The sequence below is a fragment of the Mustela erminea genome, chromosome 3 (assembly GCF_009829155.1).
Source record: "Mustela erminea isolate mMusErm1 chromosome 3, mMusErm1.Pri, whole genome shotgun sequence".
Taxonomy (NCBI): domain Eukaryota; kingdom Metazoa; phylum Chordata; class Mammalia; order Carnivora; family Mustelidae; genus Mustela; species Mustela erminea.
This window is the reverse complement of record NC_045616.1, coordinates 13,906,047-13,917,410: the sequence shown is the minus strand read 5'-3', so window position 1 is coordinate 13,917,410 and position 11,364 is coordinate 13,906,047. Positions and strand designations below refer to the sequence as shown.

Genomic DNA, 11,364 nt, shown 5'->3' with positions numbered 1-11,364 from the left:
GGCGAATGCCAGAGAGGAACCTCAGAAAGGACAACCTTCCTAAGGGAAACTGAAGGCTGAGCCCAATTATACACAAAACCTCCTGTAAAAACTCCAGTCATGAAAAAGATTAGATTCAAGCCAATCCAATGTTTCTGAATGAGTGATTCAACATCGCTTAAAGGGATGTGATCATGGTCACAGCAGACAAATGTTAAACTGGCTAGAATTCATTCTAGAAGTAGTCAAAAGCAAGGCAATAAAACTAAACACTGCTAAAAATGATATTTTGCATGTTTATGTCCTGTATGTGTTACTGTGCATGGGCTATATTTGCACTCAAGTATGAAAGTGCAGAATCTCTATATAAAAACATGCACCCTGTGCTTTCTGACCCGGGACAGATGCTTTCTTTTTAACCCGGCTGAGGATAATTTTGGCAGTCAGCTATTTTTGTGTTCCTGGCTGACTCGAGGTCAGGTGAGAGTCGCTGAGTCTGAGGTCTTGTGTGCAATTTAGGCATACCCCCCTTGCCCCTCTTGGGTGAAGGAGCTGAGCGTCTGTGTCACACAGGAGCTCACACTACATACCCTACCCTTCGGACCTCAACACGTCTGGGCAGAGGACGTATTTTTGTCACCATACTCACTAAAAAAACCCCACCAAAACAAAAAAAAAAACACAATATCTACCTTCTAATGGAAACATTAAACAATTTTGAGCAGCTCTATTGGGCTCTAAGTCCCATACTGTAATACTTCCCCATTTAAAGTGTATAATTCAATGGTTTTCAGGACAGTTGGCCCTTAAAGAACACGGGATTGCACTGCCCAGGACCACCTTTTTTCTTTTTTTTAATAACTACAGTATTATACTGTAAATATATTTCTCTTCCTTATTTCCTCCCTTCCTTTCTCTCTTTCTTTTATTCCTCCTTCCTTTCTTTTTAAGATTTGTTTATTTATTTGACACAGAAAGAGAACACAAGTGGGGAGGGGGCAGCAGGCAGAGGGAGAGGGAGAAGCGGGCTCCCCGCTGAGCAGGGAGCCCAATGAGGAGCTTGATCCCAGGACCCCTGGGATCATGACCAGAGCTGAAGGTAGCCGCCCAACAGACTGAGCCACCCAGGCACTCCTCTTCCTTACGATTTTTTAAATAACATTGGCTTTTCTCTAGCTTACTTAATATGAGATATAGTACATGGTCCATTAACACACAGTCTATGTATTAATGCTTCTGGGTAAGGCTTCCACTCGATGGTAGCTAAGTTTTGGGGAATCAGAGTTACACATGAATTTTCAGTGGCATAGGGTGCTGGCACCCCTACCACCCCCATCGTTCAAGGTCAACCCTGTGTTCACAGAGTCGACGGACCACCACTACAATCTAATGTTCGGGTGAAATTTTCATAACGTTAATTATTCGGCAAAAATATCAGAAAGTTCCCCGGGAGGACGCAGGTGAATTCCGGGCACCCTAAATGCCCTGTAGGCATGGGAGATCACTGCGTGAAGGGGGGAGCCCCTCACAGGTCATTTTTGGAGTCTTCCCTGGCATCCCAGGAATCCTTCTAGAATTACAGCTGCACCTCACACAGGGGAGCCGACACTGCAGATACCAACTCGGGAGAGGTTTGCAATCTGAAATGCTTTCATGAGAGTGCTCCAAGGTGCTGTTTCTGATTCTCCCCTGTGAGTCCCCTTCCTCTGGGCCAAAGTGCACTTATGAAATCCTTCTGTCAGGCCTGGATGCTGCTGGAGGTGCCTCTGGCTCTCAGATCCTGACAGCAGTCTTCTTGGTGGGGAGGTCGGGGTGCTGGTTAAAGTGTCCTTGTCCTCAGGCCCACCAGCTGTGTCCGCACCCAGCCAGGAGGCTCCCAGCCACTCTTGCACAGTTTGGGAGAACCCTGTGGTGAGGGGGGCTGCCAAGGAGTGGTTTTCAAGGTCTTTGCGCAAGAAAGCATGAATCTAATTTCAGCATAAAATCTCCTGCATGCGGACATCTATTCAAGAAAGCTCTTTCATTAACTAAGCGGCATCCCTCTCCTCTCCAGCTCTCTCTTGGCAGGCTTTCCCCTGCACTCTCTGGAGATGAAGGGGGGTGGGAACAAAACCTCAGCATCGACACCAGGATCTTACTATTTTAGAAAAATAAAGAAACGGAGCAAAACTGCTCTCCCGGGCCTTTCTCTCATCATTCACATCAGAATTCCCTCCTGGAATCCCTACCATCGGTAACAAAAGCTACCCCCGAGACTCCATGTTTTACCTATGAGATCAGTTCAAACAGTTCGACGATCCAGCGAGAGCTTAAATTTGCGCACCCCTTCTGGAAGGCAATTGGACAAGCTCTCAGAATTAAAAATGTACACATCTGTGGACCAGAGCGGTTGCTAGGCATGGATCCAACCACTATCCCTGCAGAGGGGTGTGTGTGTGTGCACGAGGACGGTAGCTCAGCTCAGTGCTGTTTGCCGTCCTTGAAGATGAGGGACAGCCTGAGGCTTGGCAGGGACCAGGTAAGTGACAGCAGCACAGCCACATGGCAGGACCACCGTGGGACCACTCTTCCACAGAGAACAAGGTGAGGCTCTGCGTTCTCTTGGAAAGCAAGCTCCAAGATGTGTCAAGGGGAAAAAGCAGCTTGAAGAACATGCCTAAATTATGCAGGGAGGGGTGGGGAGACACAGACAGTATTTCTGGAAGGGCATCCAAGACCCTGGGGTGGGATGAGGGTGCAGTGGTTGCCTCGGAAGAGGGTATTGGATACGGGGCAGAAACTCCCTTTCTACTGCACATGTGCACTTTGTATGGTCACAATATTTTGCCATGTGCCCATATACACTACCTTAGCATGTGCTGCTGCACATGTTAGACATTGGTAGACATGGGATTGTTATTGAGGGCAGTCTGACTTCCCTGACTTCTCTATGGCTCCAGGACCCCACTCACCCAGAAGAACCAGGGGCCACAAGAAGGAGAAAGCCCTATCTGAGCTCCCCTTCCAGCATGTAAAAGGATGGGCCCAAGGTCCCCCAAGGGTCCTCCTGCTCATGGGGTGTGGGAGACACCAAGCAGCAGGTGCACGTAGCACCCAGGAAGCCAGTTCTTTCAGAACCTTATCTCGTCAGATCCTCCCCAGGTCTGGGGCCAAGGCTGCCGTTCCTGCGAACAGACAGGGCCCCTGTCTGGCTCCAAGGCCAAAGATCTGAGTAAGACACAGCTGGGTTTATGTGAGAGATTGCAGGGCATCTCCCTGTTGCCCCCCCACCAAAATCAGTGTAAACTCTGCCTTACGATCCTACCCCAAGGGTTGAGAAATACCTCACATAGAAAGAGAAAGCTCACATCTATGGACAGATGCCCACCTCACCCCTGATGGGAAGACCTCTGACTGCCCTCCCCCCACCATAGGGCCCAGGGTCATGGTGACATCAGGAAGCTCCTCTTGGCCCCCACCAGACATTGCTGATTCCGACTCCACTTTCTCTGCCCATCCAGGCCGTGGCAATGACAGCAAGTCTGCCCCCCTGCTCCTCATAGCCCTCCCTCCCTTGCACAGGCAGGTTGGTGAAATCCCAGAAATGTCTGGCCTTGGGACAGAGACTGTTGTGGCCTAACCAGCCCAGCTCAGCACATGTCCCATGCCCACACCCCACCCCGGCATCCAGAGTTTCCAAAGAGCTTTTCAGGGCCCTACTCTTAAATCTGAGGGGGAAGTGAGGGAGCAAAATGTCTAGAGGGAGAAAAGTCGAGATAAACTCCAGAAAAGGCTCCAGATGGGATGCAGGATGGAGACCAGCCCTTTGAAAGGGGACTGTGGCCCTTTCTGCCTGGCTCATCTTGAGGATCTGGGGGGTTCTAGCACTCCCTCTGCAAAAGGGCTTGAGTGATTGTACAGGTGACTCAGGACCAAAGGCACCAAGACAAGGTCCTTCCACACACACAAGGGACACTCAACCTCCAAGTGACAGATAATCCCCGGACACAGGGCCAGAACTAGGAGCAGTGAACTCCTGGAATCTTTCGAACCCCTGGAATGCCTGGGGTGGTGGGGAGGGGAGCAGGGGCTGCCTGAGGCCTAGAGGACAGGGGAAGAGGTCAAATTCACAGTGGGCAGGCTGGGGTCTGTATTCTGAAAATGTGGCTGTAGTTTTGGAAAATCTGTCCCTCCCTCCGAGCATCAGCTTCACAATGAAAGCCCTGTCCTCACTGTGAATGGGGGGTGGGGGGAGACAGTCCTGGGTAGAGATCCAGCCTGCGCCCCACTGGGGTGAGGACTCAGCCCCTGGGTCCACATCACCAGACAGCAAGACTGGGACCACCCCTCCCCCAGACCAAGGGTGATCCTTCCACCACCATCCCATGCTTCTCAGCATTGAAGGTGCCGACCTCCTTAGCCCTCGAGCCTAGGTCAAATTAGACTCTAGTCCAATTTTCAAGTAGGGTCACTCCCCACCCAGACAAAAGACGTGCATGCCAGTTGAACTTGTCTCAGAAAATTCCCGTGTGTGTGTGTGTGTTTGTGAGCGTGTGTCTATGTGTGTGTGTCTGAGTGTCAGGGCCGTGTGTGTGAGTGAGCACGTTGGTGTGCATCAATACATATGAGTACGTGTGGTGTGGGGATGTGTAGGAGTGTGAATGTGTTTGAGCATTGGATATGTGTGAGTTTGAGTGTTGAGTACATGCGATTATGAGTGTGAGCATGAGCATGTATGGGTGTGAGAAAGTGTTTGAGGGTTGGGTGTGTGTATGTGGTGTGCTAGGAAAGGGAGGACAGGCCTACTCTCTTGGGTGAGGCCCCAGGTCGGGGAGCCCACTGAGCTGTGGCCTCTCTGGGCAACACCATCTTGATGAAATGGGGATAATTGTGGCCACCTCCTCACAGAAGTGAGAGCAAAGGCAGAGATCCCACGCCAAGGTTCTCACAGTAAAGATATGGGGATCAGGGGCACCGGGGTGGCTCAGTGGGTTAAAGCCTCTACCTTCGGCTCAGGTCATGGTCCCAGGGTCCTAGGATCGAGCCCCGCATCGGGCTCCCTGCTCAGCAGGGAGCCTGCTTCCTCCTCTCTCTCTATCTGCCTGTCTCTCTGCCTACTTGTAATCTCTCTGTCAAACAAATAAGTAAAATTTAAAAAAAAAAAAAAAGACATGGGGATCGGAGGGCCTGGCTCAGGGTCAGGACAGCCTCTCCCTGCCTCTGGTCTCACTGGGACTCCATGGGTTAAATTTACCCCACCACAGGAATCCCTGTGATAACAGGAGACTCAGCTTCCTGCAGTAAACGTGTTGGCATTTCTATTTTTAATAAAAAAAAGTTCTTGGTGTCCCTGTCATTTTAGGATTTCATGAAGAGCAAAGGGAGAAGCAACATATACTCCAAAGTATACTAAAAAATACTTTAAATGAAGTGTAAGTCTTGTTTAAGCTGCCAAAATTTGGCTATAAAAAATGATCAGATGATCAGATGAAAATTCTTTATTTTCACATCAGATAATCTCCCAGAAGTTTCTCTTTAGGGTGTTTGTTGCCTCGAATCCATCTTCCTTTATAAGCAAATTTCAAGAAATATAAAAACAATCTTTCAATTTAAAAGTACTGCCTACTTGTGTTACGTCACAAAATTTCCAGAAGGTTCTTGTGAACTTGGGAAACCCCCGATGAATAAGACTGAGGGAGGAGTGGCGTGATGATGGGCAGGAGGAGGGGGACATGGGGAGATCACTTCCAGCGCTGAGCCCCTTTCCAGCTGGTTTCTGCGAAGCCCTCTGTCTGAATGCCCAGGGGAGTCCTGCTGGCAGGATCTGAGCTCCCGAGAGCCAACCGCATGCATCTCTTCTCAACTCCATGCTTAGGGACCTCACACTCACACTGACGACCTGAAATTAGCCATCGTGAGCCGCTTGTCAAACATTTATCTGCACATCCCCAAGCAGGGGTTCTGTTTTGTAAGGTTCTTATAGCTTGGAGAGGTAGCAAGGCAAGTGACCTGACCCCAGAGTCTATGTCCCATCAACTCCAGCTTAGTCCCTTCTGTGGCATCCATCCATGAACTGGACCATTGTAGGGAGGAAAGGGGTGTCAAATATGATGGGGTTCCCTGTGCAGGAAGAAGTTTGGGGCAAAAGGGTGAGTTTTCTCCCATGTCATGTAATCTCCCTGGAAGTCTAAAATGAGAGACAGGCCCCCTAAGCTCATGACAAGCTTTTGTGAAGACCGCCATGCAAGTGAATAGACCGTGTGTGTGTGTATCCCAGCCCCCCTTGATTCTGAGGGATAAAACCATGCCTGCTTCTTGCAGGGAAGAGATGAGTGGGAAGACTAGAAGACATGGAGGGAGGGCAAGATGGAGTGAGTGCTGTATTTATATGACACAAGACCTAACTTCTAGAAAAGCTGTGAAAACTATTTGGTCGAACTGGGTATGTGGTGCATGCCGGTGAAGAGAGAGTCTTTAACTGATGCCTACACTCACCTTCTGACTGTGGTGGGTCCAGTCTGCAAGTCCTGGGATCTGGGGACTTGGGTGTGCACATAGGGCACAGAGGGGATACCAATGGCCCTCAACTCAACATCCTTTTGGCCATATCCTGATGTCTGGGATTAGCAACACTGGGCGATTCTTGGGGAAGACACCTAAAAGCCAGAGCCCAACTATAGCAGGGTACATAATGGCCCTCAAAGACATCAGGTCCTAACCCTAGATTCTGTAAAAATATGTATATGGAAGAAGGTCTTTACAGATGCAGTTAAGTGAAAAATCTGGAGATGGGAGATTCTCCTGGATTGTCCAGGTGAGCCCTAGATGCAATCACAAGTCTTATAAAAGGGAGGCAGAGGAAGATCTGACATGGAATGGGGGAAGGCGATGGGACCACAGAGGCACATAACGAAATAAGGAGACACACAGCCAAGGAATCCTGGCAGCCGTCAGAAGCTGAAAGCAACAAGGAATAGATTCTTCTCTAGGGCATCCAGGAGAAAGTGGGGGCCCTTCTGACACTTTGATCTCGGCTCAGTAAAACTGACTTTTGGACTTCTGGTCTTCAAAACTGTGAGAAAATAAATTCACGTTGTTTTATACCAGCAACTTTGTGGTAATATCTTGCTGGCGGCCACTACTACGCCAACTAAGACAAAAGGCAATGCATTCAAAGTGAGGGTTTTCGCTTCTAGCAAGAACCAAGAATCTGTTCCTTCTCCAGAGCCAGCTTCACCCCCCGCCTCAAAGACGACTCAATGGAGTAAGTCGTAAAGGATAGGGAAGCCTGAAGAATTCATGCACCAGAAGTGCAAGCCTCCTTGCCCAGTGTCCACGCATGCGCAGTCCCTGCTACCGAGCTCTTAGACAGCCTGTGTCTTTAGCTGGACGCACCTGTCCCTCCCTGGCCCTCCTGCTTTCACTTCTCTCTCTGGAGCTCATACTTGAGGCCAGGCTCTTGTGGCCCCGTTCCTGGCAAAGTCAGGGCTCCCCGCCTCGGCGATGCTAGGGTCTCAAGCTCAAACTGCACACAGGCCATCCTGTAATGTCAGTGAGTAAGGGACCTGAGCAGGAGACCCCGGGAAGCCTGCACCCATCATCCCAGGGACCACGGTGCACTCTGCAGATGGATACACTCAGCAGTGCTCACCTTCTTCTTCTTCTTCTTCTTCTTTTTTTTCTTTCAAGAGAAGCTGAAAATCCCACCTCCTAATGTAAAATCTCCTGATTATGTCATTTGGTGGCTGTAAGAAATAGTTTGAGCCCTGGGTACCACACAGAAGGACAGGCACCCACTGTCTGGCACAGGTCCCAGGGTTCTCCCTGTCTGACAGCGTTTACCTAATGGGTTATCCCACCCCTGCTTGGTGACCACCTCTGCACCCCCTCTCTGACTTCTGGACCCTTCTCTGAGGGCAGGATCATGCCCCAGAGGCCCCAGGTTCTGACAAACACAGGACCTCTCCATGAGCGGTCAGTCACTACTGAATGAGTGAAGAAGGAAGGAGAGGAGGAAAGTCAGCAAAATGCCAGCAACTCTCAGATGTCAACAAAATCACCTCTGAGGGTCTGTGTCCCTCTGCTGTGCCCTCAGTGTGCTTGGAACTCTGAGCATCAACTGCTTAGTGTGCAGAGGTTCAGCTAGGACTGGGTCTGGCTTTCTATAGGAGACCCGGGGAAGATGAGGGGGAGACTGGTCATTCTTAGCAACCGTTGGCCCCTGTCAGACCTCAGCCCTGGAGACTCCATCTCTGAGGAGGCTTCCAAGTGGCAGATCACAGTGGGGCGAACACCAGCCCAGAAAGAAGGCCTAAAACAACCCCTCCTGGACAGAGGTGGGCACAGACCTCTTCACGCCTCAGCGTTCCTGCACGGAAAGCGACAAGGGTAAGTAGCTCATTCCAGGAGCATCTTTGCATTTTCCACCCTATCCTTGCACCCAGTATGCAACCATTTCCTTAGTATTTTTCTAGAAAAGTGACGAAGTTTCTGAAAGCCTAAATAAATACACTACAAAAAGACACAGCCATGAAAAGAAAACCAGTATCACTTGCCATACATGTACAGGCCATCATCTGGGGAAAAAACAAAAAACAAATACCAGAATAACGTGTTTAATTCTAGCCAGCTGCTGCTGTTGAGGTCTGAGCTCGGGACAATGTCCTCCTTGCAAGAGTGCCTGGCAAGTGTAAGAGAGCTGTAAAAGACATCTTAGCACCCAGCTGAGACTTTCTCCTGGCTACTTGAAAAGGAAACAACTTTCCCATGTGGGAGTTGCACATGGCTCCCTGCCTTCACCGGGGCGTGCAGGGTGGGATCTGCTTGGGGGTGGGGGGGGTGGGGGCTAGGTAGTTACAGCCCAAAGCTCATCATTTCCTTAGGGGACAAAACATGTGCTGTCCCTTAAGAAAGCAGAACAAAACCCCAGATCAGGAGAGTTTGAGTCCATCTCTCTCCACTAGGCTCAAAGCACTGCAGAGAAAGCTGGATGCAGGTAGGAAGCAGGAAAGAAGGCTGGGGTGCTGGTGGAGGTGGGGCGCAGGAGGGCATCTGAGAAGAGGAAGGAGGGAGGGTACCAGGGCCAGAGGGGCAGACCCTCCCAGAGCAAAGGTCTTGGTCAGTCCACCAGTCTGGCTCTAAGGCCTCCCATCAAGGGCCTTGAATGCCGCACAGAGTGGTTTAGAACCCAAAGGGCTCTGGCAAAACCTCTACGTTTACCTCCTCTCTCTGCCCAGAAACACCCACAGGCGCCCTATACATTGTTAATGATGCCCTGCGGCCCTGAGATTTTTGCTGAAGGTTCAAGAATTTAAATTGATGCCTGCTTGGGCTGGGGGAGGCTGCATCCCAAAGCCGGCTGCCGATCCTTGGTAAGACGTTCGTTTTCACTTTCAGGAGCGACTGGCCTCAGAAACAAGGCCTGTATAGATCTTGGCCCAGGGCTGACCGCTGGCACATCCCATCCCACAGCCCTAGGCGAACTCAGACAGAGGCCTTTCATGGCTTCAAAAGTTCCACCAGGTCCTCCAGCCACAGGAGGCTGGAATGGGTAACTGAATCCTACTCAAGCTAAAAAAAAAAAAAAAAAAAAGGCACAGTGACCTTTTGTCCCAGCAGAAGTTCCCCGCCGGCCCTCTCCCCAGCCAGCGGAGGCGGCCCAGCCAGGAGAGTAAGGAATTGCAGATGTGCGCGAAGGGCGGCAGCCGCCCTCCCTACCGCCCAGCCGTCTCCCGGGACAGCACCGTGTCGCCACGGTGTTCAGGACGCCCGAGCCCAGCCCTGCTCCCCATCCCGGATTCCCTCTCCCAGCTTCGCTCGAGGCTGCCTCTTCCCCAAGCCTCGCCGAGAGCCCTTTCAGCCAAGAGGCGGCAACACGGAATCAACCCTTCCAGGGACAGAGGTTCATTTTGGGACGCGAGGAGAACGCACAAGCCCTTCCCGAGGGCACGAGGGCTGCTCCCGACGCCACTGGGGCGAGTCCCGCGGGCTGCCCGGAGGGTGCAGGTGGGGTCGGCTCTCCTCGGTGGGCGCGGTGGGGTGAGAGCCGGGCTAGGCACTCCGCGCCCGGGATGCGTGAGCTTGCGCGTGGCCGCCTTTGTGGGCGACTTGGGGGCGCTTTCCGTACTGGACATGGGATGGGGGGTATGAATACTTCTGTATTGTGAAGGTCCAGGCCCGGGACAGGACCAGTTCTGGCTCCTCTGGAGAGGGCTGGGCCGGGTCGTCCTGACCAAGTCCCGGACCGAGGGTGGACAGTCTCCTCTCCCACACCTCCCAGGAACAGCCACTCGGGGACCGGGGACAGGAGGGGACAGGCCCGGACGGTGATAGCCCCTAGTTCTAGGACGGGGGCAGATCGATGTCCCCGTCCCGCACCACCTCCGTGTCCCCGGCACCCCGTTCTCGGGTCCAGGCGCCGAGAGGCTGGGGAGCGCGGAAGGCGCGCCCACCACACTCACCGCACATCGTGGCTGCTGCTCGTGCCCTTCGCGGCTCGGAGACTCTGCACGTTCTGGACACTCGGAATTCCGTGCGCGCCTGGCACTCCGCGGGCCTCGGCTCCCGCCGCCCGGCCTCCGACCCTTTTAGCGCGGAGCCCTCCGCCAGAGGCGGGGCCGGGGCGGGGCCTCCTCCCGCCTGCCTGCTCCCCATTGGTCCCCGGTTGTCGTGACAACTGCGGGGACTGGGCCCCCGGGAGGCAGGGAACCGGGTGAGGGGCGGTTACCGGCTCCCCCCGCGCGCGGGCGTCGGGTCCTGGACGTAGACTGGGGGCGGCAGACGATCTGAGATCAGATCCAGACTCAACACGATCTAGGCGTGGGCCCTTGGGCGGGGGACTGAGTCGCTCTGTGCTTCAGTTTCCCCGTCTGTAAAATGGGATGACAGTGGACCCTCACTACCGGGTCCTGGTGAGGATTAAGACAGTCTGTGTAAGGCACAGAGCACAACGTCACACGCCCTGCGCCTCCCCTGTGCGCCCCTCTCTGTGCAGGGCTCCTCCCAGGGCGCACGGGAGGCCTTCAAGCCTGGCCCTCCTCCCTGTGAAGAGGGAACTCTAGAGCCCCCCGGATAGATGAAAAACTGGGGCCTTTCGAGGTGGAAAGGGGCTTTGCCCTAACGGGGCGGCCAGAAGTGGCAAATTCTGGCAGTGGCAGAAGTCGAACCCAGGATTTACTGGAGAGATGGAACTGGAAGGCGGGGATTCCCCAGGCCGTGAGTGCAAAATGGGGCAACCCGGGGAGCCGCCCCCGCCCTGAGCCTCGCTGGCCCGTCTGTCCTCAGCGCACTGGCCCGCGCCAGCCAGGGGCTTCTTCGCCCGCCCACGATCCTGGAGCCCGAACCCGGCCCCCCCGTGAGTCACTGGGACCCGCGTTCCTCCGCCCTGGTTACTGGCCGTCTTCTCCC

General features: G+C 53.0%; 1 protein-coding gene across 1 annotated transcript in view; it reads right to left on the bottom strand.

Moving 5' to 3' along the window:
• GFPT2 (glutamine-fructose-6-phosphate transaminase 2) overlaps positions 1-10,626 on the bottom strand; it is a 42,231-nt gene extending 31,605 nt beyond the window's left edge. Inside the window, exon 1 of the mRNA XM_032335268.1 lies at positions 10,419-10,626. Within this exon, the coding sequence (XP_032191159.1) occupies positions 10,419-10,611 (193 nt within the window). The 5' untranslated portion in view covers positions 10,612-10,626. The remainder of the gene's footprint in view (positions 1-10,418) is intronic.
• Positions 10,627-11,364: the final 738 nt, after the last annotated feature.